At 35.6% G+C, this 22,263-nt stretch overlaps 1 protein-coding gene across 3 annotated transcripts in view; it reads left to right on the top strand.

Annotated features, from left to right (window-relative positions):
• Positions 1-19,869, top strand: part of SNX29 (sorting nexin 29) — a 73,439-nt gene extending 53,570 nt beyond the window's left edge. For 2 of the 3 annotated variants that reach the window (XM_052679493.1, XM_052679494.1), the window contains 2 exons: positions 2,796-2,935; positions 14,393-19,869. In XM_052679493.1, coding sequence (XP_052535453.1) covers positions 2,796-2,935; positions 14,393-14,522 — 270 coding nt within the window. In that variant the 3' untranslated portion in view covers positions 14,523-19,869. Of the gene's footprint in view, positions 1-2,795; positions 2,936-11,035; positions 11,205-14,392 lie in introns of all 3 variants that reach the window. The other variant, XR_008205895.1, reaches the window with a different exon arrangement.
• Positions 19,870-22,263: the final 2,394 nt, after the last annotated feature.

Below are 22,263 nucleotides of genomic sequence, written 5' to 3'. Positions count from 1 at the left end.
TTTATGGGCTTGTGACAAGAACTCTTGGTCACTGCTCTAACTGGCAGTAACAATGACAAAGTAATTTCCGAGTAGCCAATCTGCTGGTGTGAAGTCTGTGATGACAAAGTACGGATGTGCAGCTACATCGTTCTGATCCTAGATTACATTGTTTCTGATGAGGAAAGTGGGTCTGGTAAAGCAAGTTGTGGTCCAGATTGCTCAGTGCTTAGTTTGGAGATTAAATTTAGATCAGGCTAAAAGCTTTTTTAACTGTGTTTCAAGGTTGAGTATAGCTCCTGTGTTTTTTTTTTTTTTTTTTCCCTTTCAGTATTTCACATAAAGAAATGGCAGAAAAAAAACCTGTGTTATGGGCTCTGGTTAGATCAACTGTAAATAGCAAAAATGCATTTTCCGAGCATCTTCTGGCAGATTAACTAGAAGACTTTGTGCAGATACTATCTGTACTTAGTGACATGTTTTACATTAAGATGAGCAATGGAAAGTACCTGCATTTGGCATTTTGCTCCTGTGTTTATAACTGAAGTAGTGGTCCAGCCTGCGAGAGGGAATGTACTTGTTTAAATACCTGTGCAGCAAACAGGTGGGATTAAAGAAAGCAGATTCTGCATAAGAACAGATTTTAATGTAATTAAAATGATTTCCCCGCAGATAGTGTTGTTGGGGACTTGTGACCAAAAGGTCCTAATTGAAAAACTGCTAATGATTGTATTACAAATAAATAAAAATCTGGGGGGCTTTGGTAAAACAATATTGAGGGAAGTGATAAAAACAGAATCAAGAAAGTGCAGTGGGGAATGAGGCTGGTTCACTGGAAGGGATCAAACCTGAGGCTGCCTCACTACTGGGTGCAGGCTTGCAAAGTGATGCTCCTCATGTCTCTGTACTACACAGAGCGGGGGAAAGGATTACTCCGTATATAAAATGTTCTCTGGGGCCAAGTATCATTTGGTGTTCCTGTGGCTTTCAGTACCGAAGTTGTTTCACAAAAGCTTTTTTTTGAGATTGATGTGGGACACCCTGTGACATGCTTTGCTGTCTTCTGCCTCATGCAGCTGGCAGTAGCAAATCAGTGTCTTGACTGATGTGTGTGGAGATTGAAATCCTTTGAGTGAAAAGATAACAGGGCAAAGTTGCTCCTTGAGTTAGCCAGAGAACTAGTAGAACAGGAGAAATGAGTATCTTGGTGAAAATTGACTCGATTTATTTATTCCTCACATTCTATTTATTTCTTCTATGTGTCAGCACATGTGAAAATTTGTGCTTTAACGTTTCCCAACAGCTTGTGTAGACTTCTGTTCTGCACTCTTGTCCAGACTTGATTAGTACTGCTGGGCGTGAGCAAGCTGTTGCTCTGTTCTGACCAAGCAGTGATTGTATCAGGTTGAGGGTGCAGGGCTGTGACTGTAGAGTGGGTTGCGGAGGTGTTAACAATTCAGAACTTTTCTACATGAAATATCATTTTCCAAGAGTTTTCAGGCTGCTTTAGTTTTTCATTATTCAGTAAGTCATTTAATACCAGAAATATTTGCTGCATGACCTGTGGGGGATGGGCATGAATGTAGTAAACTTGCTGAAAAAAGTAATGGAACAGATGGAAAAGAAACAGTGAACTGTATAACGTGGTTGTGGTAGTGTTTGTTTGCTTTCATTTTTCTTATTTCTCTACTGATCTCGATTCTTCCGTGTGTTAATAGAACTTGGGAATGTCGAAGAAAAAAGTATATTTGTATGTACTTGAGAATTTTATGAACTTAAAGAAGCACTGTGTAGCATTTTAATGCCTGTAAAATGAACGTCTGCAGCAATTACAATTACAGGCTGTTAAATATTCATCTGCAAACAAAAGTCAAGAGAAAGTGTTGAAGGTGAAAATAACCTTATGCTTTTTTAGAATGTCTTTGTTGCCAATATTTGCAAATATGCTTCAGTTAACATGGTGGATTTTGTGACTCTGAATTTGAAGGTCTACTTTGGGAAATGCCATTCAGAATCTTTCTCATTCTCTCTGTCTCATAAAAATATTACCATGACTGCCGACTTCTAATGAGATACAAGAACAAAATGTTAGTAAGGGTTCTAGAAACTCTGTAGTGATTGTCCTGAATTCAAAGGAGCATCCCTGCTTCGATGATGAATTCGTCTGTTTTTCCAAGGAAGGAGTAATCTTCAAATCCGTATCCCCTGAGTGACTTCATCTTTTTAATATACTGAAATTCTCTGGTGGCATGTCAACTGTATTTACAGTGCTGTATTATTCAGTTGTCTTTTTATTTTTGCAAGAAACACAGAATGGTTTCAATCATATTTCTTACACAAATAATGCAGGCTGAACAGACATCCTACAAAATACTCTTCTTTTGAGAACTGCAGCTAATTGTGATTTTGACTTTGTTTCCAAAGACCTCACTGTGACATTGAAACCAGGTGATCACAATGCCTGCAGCACCTGATGATTTTTGCAGATTTACTATTGGAAAAAGAATTTTGGCTCACAAAAGAGACATTCTGCCAAGGAGAGAAGTCAGTATCAGTGGTTGTTTTTGTGACACGGGTTTTTGCTAGGTTGGATGTGACTGTCTTTATTCAAGTGCAGGGTCGAGGTGTTCTTTCCTTGTTTGCATGTTTTTAGAAATCACCAACATATTTCTTTAAACAGAATGTGCATGGATCATCAAAAGATTAAATTGGGTGCTTATTAGAACAATTATTATTGATGGAATGGAAATGGAACAATGGAATTGAAAATTAAAAGAAATTACTTGCGCCGCTTACATTGTTATTTCTATTTTTAGGATGCAAAATTTGTAGAAGAGCGTCGCAAACAGCTGCAAAATTACCTAAGGAATGTAATGAACAAAGTTATTCAAGTTGTGCCAGAATTTGCAGCCAATCCCAAAAAAGAGACTCTAATTCAGCTGATGCCCTTTTTTGTGTAAGTATCTGTCAAGTATTCAAGAAAATACTTAGCCTTTTTCAGCACAATTTAAAATATACTTCCAACATCTCCCAAATCTTCAAAACAGTGTTACTTATTTTTTCTGATATACAGCATCTGCTCAAATTATAAATGCTTCTGTTATACTTAAGGAATATATGATGTATATGTGAACTTGTCTTTATTTGCAGTTTTGAACAAAATCACTGTGTAAATCTTTCAACATGAAGAATATGCATTGATGCAGATTTTTCAAAAAGTGCGTGTTTTCAGTTTTTTTCTCTTTTGATTTGCTTTTGTGGGTTTTGTGTTTTTGTGTTCAGTTTTGTGGAATGAGGGTGGATCACTGTTAGTGTATTCTTACCAAATTAAAATGTCAAGCTCTTGCATTCTTTCTAGGTGAACTTTGATAGTGTATGTTCTGACTTCACTGGTGTCCAGAAATAACTTAACACGGTCTTGTCTGCTAATAACCTGAAAGCAAACCTTTTGATAATCAGTCACACTGGGATATCATTCATTAAACCTTTGTTTTGCTATAAACATATGATTTACAAATACTGCAAAGAACTATGTAGAGCACTTTTAAAAACTGATATTCATGCAAATTTGCTTTTACAAGTGACGTTAAGTTTTGCTAATAGATTTTCTGTATGCTGTGTGCTAAATCTATTCATAGTAAGGCATTGTAGTAAGTTTGTTCTTCACAAGTCTGTACAGGCTGTGAATGGTTTCAGGTCCAGTTTGGCCCTGTTCCATGACTAATGGGGCATGGAAACCCACGGACCCTCACCCTGGGGGAGGAGGAAGGGTGAAAAGGGGGAGAAAAGGCAGGGAGACGGGCTTGAAAACAAAACAGTGGCAACAAGCTAATGGAGAAAACTAATTTACTAAACATGATATCAGAATGTGCAATAACACAATATGATCCCGTATAATTTAAATTGAAGCTAATAAATTAGATAAAATGAGGGAGAGAGTATCCAAAAGCAAAGTCCCTACTCTTAAAGCTAAGGGCGAGACAGCTAGGGAGCACGCACTGCAGAGACGAGCAGCAGAAGGGGCTGCCTTGTGAATTGTGAGCAGTTTTTCTTTATCTTTCCCTCTGAACAGAAAACGGAAATGGAGCAGTGAAAGGTGCCTGGAAAACATCAAAATCCGCAGAACTGGAGCATTATCTCTTTAACTCCTGGTGTGCTCTACATGATGTTATGATGTGGAATGCTGATAACAAAAAATCATACAACCATGACACAGGCTCTGTGCCTCTGTGGTTAGGCTGGTTTTCAAAATCAAGATCCATTTAGGTTTGAAAACATTTCAGTGAGAGGGAGCATACTTAAATGGAGTGCTTGCATGGTCTTATGCAGAAGAGTTTTAGATTTTCAAGTTTAAGGTTAATTTCAAGAAAGCTGTATTTATTAAAAGATGCATAGGTAAATGGAGGAATGCTAAGTTTTATTTTGTAGCTTTTGTATTTTAAGTTTTATCAGGATCAATTTTAGGAGGCACCTTGAGGTTGTCAGAAATGGCACAATGATGTCTGTAGAGTCAAATATCTCCCCTTCTTATGAACTCACTTTATAGAGTCAAACTGAGGGCTATAAAGATGGAAATGATTTTGAGTGCTTTTAGTCAATGGACCCATATACAGCTTTTTGTTCAGTCATCTTCAGTTTTTCATGCTGGCGCAAATTCAGAATACATTTGCAATTGAATTTTTAACTCAAATTATTTTTCTTCCTGTCCCATTATATTTCATTTTAAGATTATTCTATACAGTTCTGAGATGTAGTGAAATAATTCCTCATCAACTTCATTTAATAATCAGCTGTTTTACATGTGCAGCAGGAAAAAAAATTGATAATGTCTGAATAGAAGTGTAACAGGTACTATTTAAGCTCCTATATTATCTTTTGTTCATTCCACACAAGCAGTAAAGCAGAGTAACATGTTGGTCAAGGCTAGATTTTCCTCCTCAACATGTTCAATTTCGAGGTTTGTAATAAATTATGTTTTTTGTTTTCAAATGTACACAGAGTAGTTTATTGTTAGCTTAGCATTATTGTTAGCTTAGCATTATTGTTAGCTTAGCATTATTGTTAGCTTAGCATTTCAGGGGATCATAAAGATGCTGACAAAATGAGTATTAAAGTAAGATATAAGTGAACAATAATTTAAACCAGAGACTATTAGATTAGGAAATACAATGGCTATTCCTGCCATACCACAGGTTGCATTCAAGGGCACTACCTTTTCTTTTTGGAATTGTTTTTGTCAATTTCATAATTCTCATTGAAGCAGTGAATTATAGCAGGTTCTCGAATATTCCTTCGTATCCTGACATGACAAGAGGATTCTTTTAACAAACGTCTGTGTATTATTTCTCTAGAGATTTTTTTTAAATAATAGAAACAATAATTCAGATAAGAATAGTGCCACTTAGTTGGTCTTATTGCTTTGTCAATGCAAATGTCTGTATTCACATTTTCAAAATTACTTTTGAAATATGCTGCTTATCAGTTAATATTTCATTCAATAGCTTCTCTCCACAGGATATAGTTTATTAATGTAGTTTATTATACAGCAGACACAGGCACTGTTGAAGGATGAACTTAAATCTCTTCACAGAAACATTTGTGGAATAGTATTTTAAATAAGATTTTTGAATACACAGACGCTAATGTCTTCACATATAAAGATCATCAAACTGTGATCTAACCCTGAAGCACTGCAAACAGTGTCAGTGGGATGTAAGGAAATCTTAAATGCAATTTTGAACAAATTGATTTTTCAAAAAATGAGTTGATGATGGGATATCTGTAAAAGCTGTTGCACCTACATGTGGCTTCTAACAGCATAAATGACTGTTCATCTTATAGGTCTTAAACTATTGCCAATGGGCAAGTTTTCACTTGATTGCAATCTTTGAAGTGACAGCCTGCGTTACCAGCTTGGCACTGAGTTCAGTATCGCTTCAGCAAATCTTTTATGTTCTGTAACAGTAAGCATGTACTTTGATAAAGAGGTATATAATTTACTTGAAGAAAATGGGACTAGCATTTGCTTAAGTATGTGAATTTTAATTGGTAAAGCATCTCCTAATACCTGAAACATGGTAATGAAGCTAATTTATTGCCATGTTAATTGATTGATCTACTCATAAAACTATGTAGACACATTATGCAGCATTTATCTTTCAGCAGAACTGTGATGCCAAGCGCTGATGATCGTTGAAGTAAAAATCTCATATCTTTAAAAAAAAAAATAAAAAAATCCATGGCAACACCTTCCATAAATAGATTGAAATTTAACAATCTGAATTTCCCGGGATTTCACAGATTGTGTGAAATAGAACTTTGGTCCTGGCTCTAACGTATTGGAAACTCAAAACTTGAATAGTCACTGAGAAAGTCAGTCAGGTCTTTTTCAGGTAGCATTTTTTGCAAATCTGCTGTGCTTTTCCACATGGTAAGTAACTGTTCTGCATCCTCTTAGTTGGTTCAGACTTAAGGTCTGCAAATTTACTTACTTTTTTTTTTGTTATCTGTGTTGATAAAGTGGCATGATATTCCAAAGTGAAATTAAGAGCAAATAAAATACACTTCTTCCTGTCATGTGATTGCTTTTCATGCTGTTAGATACTTACATGTAAGTTATTCTATATATCGTAGAATTCATGTATGTTTCTTGTAGGCATTGTGTATCAATATGCTTCTATTAACACTGGTTAATATAATTAATGACATATAGAAACCAAATGCAGATTTCTATGTACAAGCAGGTGTTGTTTTCATAGCATGTTAGAGTGCACAGCTCAGCATTTAGGTTCCTGTTTAATTTGAAAACGGTGCAAGAGGAGCAGTTCTGTTAACTGCAGTGACTTTTCTAGCAGGAACTTTGAAGTTTACAGCCTGCAGAAGAGTACTGAAACTGCCTTAAACTAGTAGCTTTCACAAAGTTTGTTTTGGGCGATAGAATAAAAGATATGAAAGACTCAGCAGGTTTTCTGAATGAGATCAATGTGGTTGAAAACTTGAGTCAACAGGGAGCAGAAGCCTATATTACAATAAAGAAAACGTGAAATTAAAGCAAACTGAAATATGAATTAGATAAATGAATTTATTTGAAAGAGGTGAGTTGATGTGTAGGTTTTTAAAGCTGGAGTGAATTGATTTAGATGGGGATCTGTAGGAAGGATTGACTTATGGACAACAGAGGTTTAGGTTTGAATCTGCTAGATAGTATCAACTGAGCACAAGAGTTTGAGAGAAGCAGCAAGCGTAATTATCAGCAAACAAAATAGTTGGGAAAGTATTGGGCAGTAGGGTGTTGTGGCTGTTGATGTGAATTGATAAAGAAAATAAAACTGGAGAATGTGGGGAATAGAGAATGAATGAGTAGAGCTAGAATAACGGAGGTGAGAGAGCTTGAAGCAGGTTGGAATGAATGGAGGGAATGTATGTTAGTAAAAAAGATGACAGTAGGAAAGTATGCGTGTCTTTTGTGCACACAGCAAACAAGCCATTTCATGTAAGTAATGGCAATTTGTTTGTTTTATTTTTTAATTGGAAATGGCTGTGGTAGGTGAAATAACAGCAAAATATGAGGCTTAGGGTAGACACAGAATTTTTACTGTCTGTTATGCAGAAGGTATTTCATCTTTTGTTTGAAAATAAACCCCGGGGGGATAAAGATTCAACTCCACATAGGATGTTGGTATGCAGACGTCTGGTGTAGCAAATATTCTGCACTCGGTTTCAAGAAAACAAAGTATTCTGTAAGGGGTATAAAACCAAGATTACGTTTAGTTACTGTTTCAAAGATGAAAACATTTTGAAGAGAATTTGCTGAGAGATGGAAGTATAAGCTTTATTCCTTTCTCTTTGCGCAGGAAGGGGTAATGAATACTTGAGAAAATGTGGTTTAGAAAAACCTGTTTATACTTCTTGCATTGCAGTCTTCCATTGCTTCTTCATTCTCATTTCTGTGCAACGCTGTCTGTAATGGAAAAATGGATGCATCCATTCAAATAGACAAGGCAAATAATCTTCATGAGGGAGATGTCCTTTTACTTGCATATGTATTTGGCTTTAATCCAGACCATAACCAGTTTGTTTATGCTTAACTTTTCAGAAGGAGGTGGGATATTTCTTTTCCTCATTTTGAAGTCATGTTGAAAAATATTTCAGTTGTCCTTTATGCAAGAGCAGCATGAATTAGCCACAGACCAGCAGTGGAAATTCAAAACATGACGTGGTAGCCTTTTTTCTTGGCTTTGTTGATCTTTCAGCTCTAAACAGGGCCCACTGAATTCGGTTGTATTTCAGATGCTATTTTTATGATGTACCTTATTATATTTTGCTCTGCTGCGATAATAGCAGAATCCATGAATGGTTAGTAGAAGAACTCTGGAACAACTTGGTGTAATTATTGTCCATTTGTGTATATGCTTGTCTATACTTGCATGTCATATCACTTGTCCCCATGGAAATATCAATAATGAAAGTACTTGTTGCTAATTTTTTAAGAACATTCTTGGGAGTGCTTCAGAAGCATCCAAATACCTTTTTTCTGTAGGTATGAATTAGATCAAAATTAGATACAGATCACTTCAAAAAATGTAAAATGACCTGGACTATTGATGTCTATGCAGAAATCACTGTCTCCAGGAGCATACCAGAGTAATTTTTCTTCAGATCTTCATATGATTAATGACACAGTGCCTCAGCAATTGATTATTCTGGGGCACTGTGAAAATTTACTTTCAGATTTAAGTATAATGCAGTCATACTTAAGTGTTCAGTAAAGTTCTTGATATATTGGGAAAAAGAACCCCTAATGTGTGGGTCTGCAGAAATTGCTGTTCCCTGTAGAAAATGTTAGAAATCTGTGCCTCATAAACAGCTTGCATAAAATTGTTAATTTTGCAACTGCGTAATGAGCAGAAGAATCTTTCTTATTAATCCATGTCTCAAATCTCTTTTCTAGAAATTGATTTGAAGCTGTAAGAACTCATAAATTCTTTATAAGAGACTTAATTTATTAGTCTTAATACAGTTTCTGGGTAAGTCATAAATATACTGAACCACTCTGAATGCCTTACTTCTTTTGAAGTCTTTCAGTAGAAGACTTCTAAAGATGAAGACGACAAATCCCAAAGCACTAGCTGTTGAGAATAGCTAGGCATGACCGCATGAAAATTAAATGGGACTGGTTTACATTGTCAGGCAGAGTGAGTATTTTATCATGTTTTCACTTCTACAGCTGAGTCAAATACATCTCAATCCTAAGGACTGGCGAGGCCACACCTCAAGTACTGCATTCAGTTTTTTGGGCTGCTCGCTGCAAGTAAGATATCAAAGTCCTGGAGCGTGTCTAGAGAAGGTCAGCAAAGTTGGTAAAGGATCTGGAGCACCAACATTATTTGAGTGAGCTGAGATTATTCCTTCTGGAGAGGGCTCGGGTGACCTTATCACTCTCTATAGCTACCTGAAGGGAGGCTGTAGTGAGCTTGGGGTTGGCCTTTTCTACTGTGTAAATAGTGGCAGGATAAGAGGGAATGGCCTCAAGTTGCACCAAGGGAGATTCAGGCTGGGTATTAGGAAATACTACTTTTCTGAAGGAGTGGTCAGGTACTGGAATGGACTGCCCAGGGAGGTGGTGGAGTCACTCAGCCTGGAGGTGTTCAAGGAATGTTCAGACATTGCGTAAGGATGTGGATTAGTGAACTATTGGTGATTGGTGGATGTTGCACTGGATGATCTTGTAGGTCTTTACTAACCTTGGTGATTCCATGACTCCAGCAATTTCCTGTGCCCACGTTTCTCAAGGGACAGGGCAGCTGTATGTCTAAAAGGAAGAAATGCTTCATGTAGAGATTTTGTTACTGCAGTCAAGTTGTTATATCACCTATCTAGAGCATAAATAGTCTTTTCGTTGTATCAGCATAGCCTGTTGGTCTTTGGCCACGTACAGTAATGTTGCCAAGGGGAACCATAGGCATGTGCTGTATAGGCATCTTACAAGAAGTCTTTTCTCCTGCTGCTTGCAAAATGAAACTGCTCCAAGATAAAAAATTCTCCATCATCTTGCCCCTTTCTAGTACTAGAACTGATGTTTTTAATTTCTTGGTCAATCCAGACCTAAACTTTAAGGGAGCTGTTGTTCAGTATTTAACCTGACATCTTTGTTGTAGTGGTATCTGCGGAAATTTCAATATCAAGTTGTAGGGGAACAATTTTATCCATGTTTTTTATATCTCTTCTGATAATAGCTGACTATTTAAACTTCCAAACGCAGTCTTTTATATTAGTAAGTGTAGATCATGTTTCTCATTCATAGCTAAACTTAATTTCTGTGAAGTCAGGAATAATGACAAGAACATGCCTCCAATTTGTTTTATGCTTCAGCAACTGGAAAATAGTATTAACCAGATTAGTAGGTGTTACTAAAGTATATAAAATTATTTTAAATCACAATCTTAATCACTGAACAGATGTTACAGCTGATTGTAATTGGCAGAAGGTGCTGAGATATGTTGTACTGGCAGATCAGCATTATTTCTTGTTTGATTAATAAAAATGTCTTTAATATAGTATGGGCACAGAAACATGAATCCCACGAGAAACTGTCAACAGAAACTTACGTGATTTTTCTGCCTGCTAATGCCATTCTTCATGAGGTGCATCAGGTACTACTACAATTGTTCCTGTTTCCAGAGATGTATTTCCATGTGAATAAGCAGCTTGATCCTGAGCTTTACTGTGCTCCCAGGATGCATTTATTACTACTAGAATCTATTCTGATCTCTGACTGGTACAAAAGTAATTCCAATTCCATGCATATTATTTTTATAAGAAACTTCTCTCTCCACCATTATTCAAGAGTTGAAAATGACACGGAAAATACATTTCTTTATGTATTTATGTGATGCCATCTAAGATAATACTGCTGTTCCATGTGCTATGTATGTAAAGAAAAACACAGAAAGCTGGGTTTACATTTTGATGCACGTAGAGTTAAGACATTAATGAAAGGGTCTGAAGAAACTAGAAGCTGATTAAAAAGGCAGTAATTTTAAGCTATTTTCTATAGATGCACCTCAGGCAGAACTTGACACCTAGACAAAATCAATGCAACAGGATTGGTGTGCAAGCAAATGCGAGGCAGATCAATCAGGAATGCTGAAATTCTAAACAATGACCTGGTGGGAAGAAGGAATTGATTCTCAGCTGGTTGCGTTTTTTCTTCAGACTGAGACAAGGTGAGAATGCAGAGAACTTGAGCCTTCAGTACTTGAGCATCCTATGGCTGAACAGGTTCATGCGTGGCGAACAGGTTCTGGCACGACTGCCAATCTCAGCCTACAAAATTAAACCCTGTTAAGACTTTAGTGGTTAAGAAGGTAACAGAACAAAAAGAATTGCATACAGGTACGTTTATTCCTTCCTCCTCAATTCCAAATGCAGATTGGCAAAAATAAATTCAAAACAAGTATTTCATCTTCATTTGTATTTGCCAGAAGTACTGGCAGGAGCATTTTAATTTTAATACTTCTTCCCAAGAGCTCACAGAATGTCAGTCCATTGGTTTGGAAAAAGTGTCTCATGTAGTGCCAGAAACTTGGTTATTTGACCTGTGGCCAGAAAGAGATTGTTAAATCTGTTGACATTGGACGGAAATGGAAGAGTAGTCCTTACTTCCTAGTTTATTCCCATGGGTTCTGGGGGGGTGGTTGTTCGTTCTTTTCCCAAATTTAGTAGTTAAACTTGCTGGTGTTATTTGAAATTCAGCATCTTCATTTCAAAGTAAAAAGCCAGAGCTGAAATGAGCAATAATTAAATGGCAAGTTCTTGCATTGGTTTTTGGAGTAGTGTGGAAGAGAAGGGGCTTAGGATATATATTTACTAACGTATGACTTTTTTTAATACTCCAAACCTTTTTTCACCATCCATCCTCTGTTTCCATGAGAATGTTTCAGGCCAGTAACAGCTGAAATTCATTTTAAGCTTCCGTTTGTCTTTCTGTGTTGGATGCATTGAGGTCGAATTCCTTGGTTATAAGCTGCTTTATTTAAATCTACATGACATAATGATTTGTCTTAAAATTTCCACTGTGGTGATTAAAAGAAAAATAAAATTGCTTATACATTTAAGATAAATCAGCTGTAATTTCCTATTTGATGAATTTACTTTGGAAATACTGTCATTTAAGTTGCAAGAATTACTTGCAATTTTGTTTTTTATTTTACACACATCAGTGTTCATCCTAAGAATGTTATTATCTCAAGTATTCCTGTCAAGACAGACTGGTATAAATGAATATCTCATCCTTTTAGAGGACCTTATTTTTCACTTTTTCACTTTTCGTTTTAATGGTATTTTTTTCTCCAGAGGGGAAAGTCATTTTCCATGTAATTCTGTGGACATGCCAGCAGGAGGAGCTTGAGTATTAAAATGTTCATTCAGAAAAGTCCATCACCAATTTGAAGAAATTGCACGTAACACTGTGCTTTCTTCTGCAATACAAACTGCCATACAGCCATGAAGTAGCTTCTGTTGACCTGACAAAGCTAACGCACTATTGGCAGCGTCCTGTTGGTAAATTAACCTAATTTAGTTTGAGAAAAGCCCGACCAGGCAAAAAAAATTATTCAGTTATAGCAGCTCTTAAATATCAAGGATACATCTACATGTTACAAAATGCGTATGTTAAAAAAAACCCAACCCTCTGAAACTACTCCGTGCTGTACTACGAACACTAGAGAATAAACAGTGCATGGCAGTAGTTTTATAAACAATATAAAAGCACTGAATTATAATATTCGTGTACTAAAAGAATGTTAATGAGCACAGCTGAAATTGAATTCACATGATCAGAGTTCTCTGTAGCAAATTAGAAAGTGGTGTTGAGTTTCAAAATACTGTATCACAGGACCGTGGGGTTGGAAGTCCTATTATCCTTGGCAACCAAAAATTGGTAACATATGCTAAATTTTTAGAGATTTGATTTTTTTGAAAAGAAAATATAGAATTAAAGATCTAGATTGTTAGCCTTGTTATTAAAGGAGGATATGTGCCACAGTTACTTCATGCGTTTTTTTATGTAAATGAATTCCTGGTTGCCTAGGAAGACTCTGTTTCATGAACATAGTGAATTTTAATTCAGAAAAATCATCTACCTTGCTATTTTAACTATTACTTTAGGCTATTCTACAAGGAAAGTTAGAGAAGTGAAATACACTACTATTACAAATCCTTCTTTTTTTCCTGTTAATGTTATCATCTAAATTGGACAATTTTTTTTCCGTACTGGATTACATTGTTATTACTGAAGTAAATAACATTGAATGTGTGCATTGTAGTTCCAAAGCTAATTGCTACCACTGATACAGCTACTCTTATCTCAAGGAAGTATTCTGCCTCTTGCAAGTGGATTTTCCGCTTGACCCTGGGCCTTGTTAATGTCTTTTGCCTTGCCACGATCTCTCCCACGAGGGTGTACAGAGTGCTTGAGTGGAGTCTGCGCGTGCCTATGGCTTTTTCAGGGTTGTCTGAACTGTGAGGACAGTCACTGCAGGAAAAGGGAACACAGGGTAATCTTTTTTTAAAAGATCTGTATTTATTTACAATGGCAAGAACTGCAGAAGATTAGTTCCTCCCTTTTGGACTTACTAACTCAATCTGAGAATAAGTAACTTTTAATTTTAAAAAATTATGAAAATAAACTTGACTTTGTATGCTGTGTAATTTTACAGCCTAGATGAGTTACAAAATGCAAAATTTATGTATTAGTCTGTATGTAAGCAGCGTAATTAAAAACCATCTGAAGTCTTCTAAGAGAATGGCAAAAGTACAATGCTATCCCTTTGTACTGTAGTTTTCCGAGGAGCGTATAGCCTCTGAATATCACCTAGGTAAGCTTGAATTTTATGTTACTGTTTGTTCTTGAGCTTAATGTACTTCTCAGAGTCTTTTTCAAAAAGGCTCATTCATGTAAGGCTGTAGTCTGTTGTGGGTCAGAAGAGATGCAGGAGTTCCCAACAGGGGATGTATTGCTAATGTTCTTCATCGCATAATGATACATCCATCCACAATTAGAGGATTGTTAAGTAGAGTATCATCCAAGCTTATGTCTATTGTGCTTGTACTTCTATCACTTCAAAATGCTTATTCCACCGTTTCCGAACTGCAGCTCAATGCTTTATCTTGTAATTTGCAACCTTCCATAAAGAATTGGAAGTTCTACTAGTTCTCATTACTGAAAGAGCCCATTTGTAAATTGAAGTTGAGATACCTGTAGAAAGAATTTAGTTCTGTGTAGCTGAAGATGTGTGCTGTACTTCTCAGTGATGTGCCAGGCAGTCATAACATCTGCTTTTTTCATGTTCAAAATGATGACAGAATAATTTGCGTATAATTTATTAAAAAACTGCCCTTATTTTCTTCCTAGTGATGTTCCACCTTCTGGAGAAGCAGTGAGCAAAAGCAGTTGCTTGAGAGTGACTACACGCTTCCCAAAACTGTCTCGCAGCCATCAAAGAGAGCCACGAAGTCTGGAACCTCAAAGCGGTGATCTTTGACCCTTTTTCTAATTCTGAATATTGACACTATGTACTTTAAGTTGCTCTGTGATTCCTTCCTAGCTTGTATTTATAATTTAAGCTCCTGAAGAGACTACAGGCTACATCAACTTAAATCCTGAAAAAGACATTCATTACTAAGGGTTGTATCTTGACGAAGTTCTTTAGAAGTCAGTAATCACTTTCTCAGAATGAGGGCTCTTCACCAGGGCTCACCACACTTGTAAGCATTTCCTTTGTTTTGTGAAGCTTCAATGCACATATTCTCCTTTGTTCTATTCAAGCAAATTCCTTCTTTGTGTTGTTGTGTCTTCCTTTGCACATGTTCATTTTTCTGGTTCAGACATGAGTATTATATCACGACAATTTTCCTTGAAAGAACAGCTATGTTTATCACTACTTACTATGTCAGTAAAATGTACTTTAAATGACCTCACTAATTTATAACCTCTTGTAAATAGAAAGACTGGGAAGACTGTTGTGTTTTTGGTTTTGTTTTTTTTTTTTTTTTGTAAATTATTATTGGGTTTTTTAAAAACTTGACAAAGATGACAAGGGAAAAGTGGTACAGGCGGAAAAACAGCTTTTCTATGTTTCTAGCTTGATATTTTCAATAGATTTCATTTGTGGCAAGTAATTCTTTAAAATCAAGTATCATAATTTTTTTTTAGTGAAATTTCAGTCTTGATTTAAGGCTGGGTGCAATATTATTAATTCCTGCAAACCACCACAAAATCAGCATGGTACAAAATGGTGTTTTCAAGTCTTGGGTTATACTTTGTTATTAGCTTGTCACTGTTGCTACAGGGCAGTCCCTCATATTAACTGTGAGTTTGGAATTAATACTCTTCATTCGTAGAACACTTCACGTGGTGATAATTAAGAATTACCTGTAATGAAAGTGCCTGTTATGCCTGTTACCAATCATCTGACACTGAACAGTATTTTGCTATGGTAATACTGTAAGTGTAACTAAAAAAAAAGCAAGAATTATTACAAGTGATGGAAGTTCAAACAAGGATTAACTGGAATCCAGTTCAGTATCATTAGTTGCTCTGCTGTAGGCAGTCAATTGTGTGTTAAGTATTTTCTTCATTAGGTTTAAGCAGTGTACATCCAGATTTTCTGTCAGTTGTATTCTGGTTTTCCTTTGTGTAAGAACATCCTTATTCTCTGAAGTTTTGTTTTTTAATAATGTTAATTTAAATTTGTGTATTTTGTCATTTTAGTATCTATTAATTTTATTCTCACATCAGTAGATACTGAAATCTAATGTTATCCTGCATGAAAAAAAGTCATGTTGATGATTAATAACAGACTCTTTGCATCAGTGCTTTAAGAACAGCAAGTAGTGTCTGTGCGCTGGATCAAAATACAAAATCTGAAAGTGCAGCTTGGAAAATAGCCTTTTTTTTTTTTTTTTAAACTAAAAGATGAATTGCTGTTGGTGTCTTGTCTAACTGAAATATTTATTGAAGAAGGAAGAAAAGCCAGTAGCAAGTCAGCCAAAACCTCTCCAAACTCTTCAGTATGATGCAATGCTGGCAGAGTAAGCTTTGCCTTCATTGGAAGGAAAAGCAGCTGTAATGGTGGTCCCACTCTGAAACAAATCTGAATTCACTTTTCTGAAAACAGAGACTTGGTTAGCACAAATATGACACACATCCACATTAACAATGAATTGCAAGCAAATCTGAAAGAAAGCATGTTTTTAAATCCTGTGTAATTACCTGTTTGTCGTTTGAAGCTGTTTTTGTTTTCAGGAAATAATTCACAAATTAAAGGACTTCTTGTTCCAAAAGTTGCAAATAGTAAGAAAACTCGTTTTGCACAATCCAAATTTAATTTTTTTTCTAGTTGCTAAGGAGGAATTTTTTTCTTGGATCTACATTTGACTCTTAAAACTAGTTCATTTCTTTTTTAGTTCTATGAATTTTTAATGTATGTAGATTACACAAAGATTCTGAACTTGTTTACTGTGTACAGTTTGTTCTTTATTAACTTCACCTGAATTATCTGCTGCTAAGATTACAGCCTGCAAATAGTGTTTGTGATATAAGGTAGTGTAGTGGGTGCATTACGAATCCATTTAAATACTCACCTGTGGCTTATCTGATCTCAAGATAATTGAATTAAGCCTTTCTTCACAAATCAGATTTCCCACCTCACTTGGATACTTCAGGAAGGCAGTACTTGCATGACTGTGAAAAGATGCCTGGGAACATGAATGCTCAAATTTTTATCACCTCAGAACGTTCTAAGATGCTGTCTTTTATAAAATTACAACTCTCTGTCACAAATCCCATTTTTTTGCTTATTCATCAAAATCAGGAATGACAGTTAACGAAGGATGACTTGCTGGCATTAAGGATTCCAATATATTGTTCATGTAAAATAGCTGCAACTGCAGCGAAGATTCTATCAGCTGGGTGATTGTACCAGTTTCTCTTGTGTCACCTAATTCCATGCGTGTAATTGTCATTTCTGTAGCATATAGTTATTGTTTTTTACAAGTCTCATATATTTTTATAATAGCTGAGCGCTCTTAAGTCCTTAGTTCTAGCCTGTGGCTGCTGCACAGTGAGTTGATGGGTTCAGCCGGGTCTTTCTGCCTGCTCTGAACGTCTCTGTCAACACACAATGCAGGACCCAGGCCAGTCTGATCCCAGCGCTTGTTCCTTCAAGCTTTAGCCTACAGTGTGGCATTTAGAAATTTGAAGTATCACTTTCATTTTGTTCTCATTTTATCTTTAGATGTATTCAGTTAGTAGGGCTGCTCATCTGCAACCTTTAGAGTCTATTCAAAATAAAATGGCATTACTTTTTATTGCTGCTTTCCTGTCGCACACAAAAGGAACAGTTTTCTAAGAAAATCAGGGTAGACAAGACTTGGATCTTTAGCAAATGCAATCATCTATCAGTATTAATCTAAATATTGACCATTTTTTTTCAGAATTTCATTTATTTAGAGATTGTGTCACTCTATAGAGAGAATGCAGTATACTGACCTTGCTTTTTCCATTAAATCAAGTTTTTCAATAATAAAAATAAATTCCAAGGTTTAAATGAGGCAACATATTGGTGTAGTTATAAAGTATTACATTGATACATTCATTAAGTCACATTGTTAAAAAATTAATAATCTCAAAGCCAGTTACTTTTTGTTGAAATATATTGTTGATGTGGTAGTTGAAATCAAATTGTATCGTCTTATAGAATGTGCTTGAAGTTTTAAGCCATCGTGACTGAATCAATACAAGTACTTAAAGGACAAAATGGTATTAAAGACCATTGGCTCAAAATTGTGACCTAATTGTGCTAAGGTGTATTTTTGTTAGAAAATGTCTTGTTCTATTTTATAAAACGGTGTGTATATTGGTGTGTCTACATCAGCATGGTAGCTGTTAAATTAATTCATTAGAACCTGCTAGCAAATGGAGTTGAGTGACTCAGAGCAGCAAGCTAATAATAAGCAAGACTCAGTGAGCTCCAAGTGAACTAATGATACTGTTCATCAGGACGTATTTATGATTTAAGAAGATGGTGTTTTGTTAACAGAATCAGTTATTAATATTTTCAGATACGGATGTCATTCTCTTTGTTTCAAAGTGGACAAAAATCACAGTTCTGCTGTAAGTTTCATGCCATTTCAAAGGTACAACCATCACACTCCACAACATCTGTGATGTCAAAACGTTTTTCATCCAGTATCTAGTAATTCTGAGGGCAGATAATCTATACCTGTGGATAGAAATACAGTTATCTGCTTATAATTCCCAAGAGAAATCTGTGGAGCAGTTGCTTAATAAGAATAGAAACTCAAGAAATAAAGGTTTTGTTCTCCTTTTCTGTATGTTGGGGTATTTCAGTCAATGTGTTGTATTACTACCTTGAATATTATTTTGATGGAATATTTAGCCCTTTTACTAGTTTCTTAGTATTATGTACTGAAAGAATCATTTTAATGTATGAAATTACGTATACAAATTATACAAATATCAGCTAACTTGTTTTCTATTTCACATATTGAATGGAAGATGAAAAACTTGCTCTAACGTTGTACATTTATTTCTTGCAGATATCTTACTCTGTATTAACTGTACTTTTATTGTCCAATTATAGATAACATCAGTTGTTTATAAAATCTCTTTTCAAAAGTAAGAAGATACTTCTAATTAATGATAATGGCAAGCTTTTGCTTAATAATTGCATGAATTTATACTAGAAAACACCACTCAATTGTTTAGAGAGGAATGAATTTTCCAAATTTACAAATTGCTGCAAATATCAGGACTTTAAAATATGTATATGTATATCTTTGCTCCATCTAAACAAATATATTGCACTGCCGTGTAGGAGGAATCAGTTTACTTAAGATTTTGAAGCTGATGTCTGTTGTCATTACAGAAGTTACTGTAGCAATTGTTCTCTTCAGCAGTGTCAACAATTTAGGACACTAAAAATTACAGGAATGCAAATTTGATTGAACGTATAAATTCTGAAAGGCTGCATTTTCATTTTTCCTGAAAACTGAGATAAATATCTGGTGTATGGGGACCAAACAGCAGGAAAGTGAAGAAGCTTGACTTCCCTTCTGATTTGGAGGAGAGATCTTAGTGTTCCTGTTGAACTGTAAAAAGGATTGTATTAATTCTAAAGCATATATGTGTACAGCACTCACCTAAGTATTAATAAACTGTAATACTATTTTAACTTGTTATGCTAATGTTTACATTAGAGATTTTTAAGAAAATGTCTATATATATATATATAGTTTTCTAAGTATTTTCTTGCATTTTTTAATATTCTGTGGTAATTTTGTTGTAATTTGGTTGAAATATACTACTTTATCAAGATGAAAATAAAAAATGTCTTTCACATTTGAAGCACAGCATGCTTACATCTTATTTGGCCTTTTCAGCTGTTCTATAAACGCTTCTGTGATCTGTTCATTTTTTCCTCAGAGTTTCTAGAATTATATACTTAGACATCAAACTTTCTGTTGAATTTGTTGAAGCCTTATGTCACCTTATTAGAAGGAGCATTTACTGGCAGAGCAGGGGTTGCCTGTAGATGTCCCTGTTAATTGCAGGGGAGTTGGACTAGATGACCTTTAACTGTCTCTTCTAACTCACATTATTCTGATTCTATTCCCCTGCTCTTTATTTTATTGAGAAATGATGCATTTGGCAATTCACAATGTCAGATGCTTCCATGTCACTTGAAGGCAAGCTGCTGGATTTGGCTGCTTCCTATTCCTGTAGAGGATAGTTTTAAAGTTGTGGTGTATATTTAATCAATTTCCACCTAACAAACAAAGCTGTAATTTAAAAAAACAACAAAACAACATAGTCTTAGTTAATTCTTGTATTCACAAGACAGTTTGCTGATTAATTCAATTAAATTTCAAGACACAATTGCTCCATGGAAATCTAATTAGTTGCACTAAAAAAAAAAAAAGACAAAACACCAAAGTGATGTTTTGACATCCAAATCTTTTTAAAATCTCTGGTAGGGTGTCTTAGTAAGAGCCAGATAAAAAGTGCTTCAGCTGACTGTCACTACTACATTATTTTAAAAAATAATTCTTCGTTCATTTTATTCCCAGTGCTGTTTTGCACACATTCAGTACGCAGTAAATGTTTTTCTCAATGTCTGAGTTCCAGGTCATCAACTCTGCGTAAGATCAGCTTCATAATAATTCCAACTTGCATGTACCAGAGCTGTCACATCCGAGGCCTTTTATGGGGAATTATCATTACGGTAAGATTTCAATGTCATGTCATAGAGCTTTTTGTAAGAAAATTTTAATGGTTGGGATAACACAGAAAGAAAGAGTTAGCCATGGTAATACTAATCTGTATATGTGTGTGCATATATACACACATATAAAATCTGCCTTTGTATTTTTCCAAGAGCTAGTTCATCCATGAATTAAGTCTGTGGTGTGTGTGTGAAGTTCAGTGACAGTTTTAACGTTTCAATTTCTAGTAGGAAACTAATTTATGAATATGAAGGTTCCCAATTTCATGTGTTATGTAAGTTAAGAGTTGGTAACACCTCATATTTTCATCAGAAATATGAATCTTGTCACCACTGATGTACTTAAGCAAGTCTGTTTCTTGACTGTTGTGGTTTTATCATTTTTGATATCGACCTTCCACATCATCACATCATTTAGTGCGCTGGGAGTCCTAGAAGAAATGTAGTGCAGCTCCCGGAAAACTTTGCTCTTCTGTTTCTGTTTTTCTTTTTGCTCCCTGATGGATCAGAGTAAGAACTTCCAGAAGTTTTCAGAAATTCTCTCATTTTTATTTCACTTATTAGCTCCAAGCCTAATTAATTTGTGTTTCTGCTGTTACAATTGGTAAATTAATGTTCCTCCATCTATTTGTTGCTGCTGTTTTATTTTTTTCCTTTCCCTCTTCCCCTTTTTGGGCCAGTGAGCCTGCTGTTCCACTGTCACGGACACAGATAGGTGTAGAGATAACTGTGACACAAAAACATCTGTGTGTTCTTTGTACCATACTCTTTAAACTGCTTAACTATTTGAAGGAGTGTTTTTCAGATGTGAGCATTAGATACACGTTCATACTGTGCAGCATACATTTTTAGCTATTCACTTGGATTTATCTTGAAGCAGCTCAAATTCTCCAGTAGGCTTTTGACAAAATGCAGTTTTGTGCATCCAGTGGTACATGTAGCTTCAAGCAGTTGATAAGATGCAGTCGTGCTTTAATTTCAAACTATATATTGGACATGATTTTTTAAGAGTTAAAAAGAAAAGTATGAATTGGCAAATGATGCATCAGTACCTCTCCAGTAATTTTACTATATCAGAAACCACAATAATTGCATTTCAGAAAAAAAGGAAAACAAAAGAAAGCACACTTACTGATGCGACAAGGAGCAAAAGAAAAAGGAGTCGGGAATTCAGAGTAGGAATATATTAAAAAAAAACCAACAGTACTACAATACTACATCAAACTGCCACCCTGTGTTCCATGATGAGATGCAACAAAGTAAATAATGCATCTTTTAGGCATTCTGTCAAGCCATAGGGCCCTCTGGATATGTCAGTAATTAACAAATAACAGCTGTTGCCAGCTGCTGTACTTAATCAGCATGGGCAAAGTTTTCCTCTCTGCATGACAGAAGCAGAATATGACACTCTGCTTTTCCGTAGTAATTGAAAACTTGTTTGACCACATCACTTCATGCAAAACCCCTGCTGATAAGTAATTAAGGGAAAATATGGACAAGCAGAAACAGCAAAATATAACTGGATTGGCAGTACAGACAGTTTTCACTTATTTTCAGTCAGACATTTTTCCTGACACCTTAATGCTCTAATGTACATACAGGTGCCACTGTCACTGTAGGTGAGCAGTCACTTCAGCTATGCAGAGAGACTAATGATTAGCCAGTATGTCATTTAAAGGTACAGAACGTATAATGTGCACAGTTTGTAGAAAACAGGAAAGCAAAAAATACGTTAACTCATATTTTAGTGCGAAGTTTATGTCAACATAGTACCTGGCTTGGAAGACAAACTCCAGTACAATTCACCTTGATTACCACTGGTAGTAGGAGGTACCTTGAAAAAGGGTAATTTAAGACCCTGAATATGTTTTTGACACAATCAAGCCTCAGAGCTTCTCTCAGTTGCATTAGTGGAAGACGTCAGAAATGGATCTATTTATCCACCCTGTTTCTGAATCCATTCTGCCCTGAGAAAACC

The sequence above is a fragment of the Tympanuchus pallidicinctus genome, unplaced genomic scaffold (assembly GCF_026119805.1).
Source record: "Tympanuchus pallidicinctus isolate F22 unplaced genomic scaffold, pur_lepc_1.0 scaffold18, whole genome shotgun sequence".
NCBI classification, from domain to species: domain Eukaryota; kingdom Metazoa; phylum Chordata; class Aves; order Galliformes; family Phasianidae; genus Tympanuchus; species Tympanuchus pallidicinctus.
Note: the sequence above shows the minus strand (reverse complement) of the source record. Positions and strands in the feature narration are given on the sequence as shown.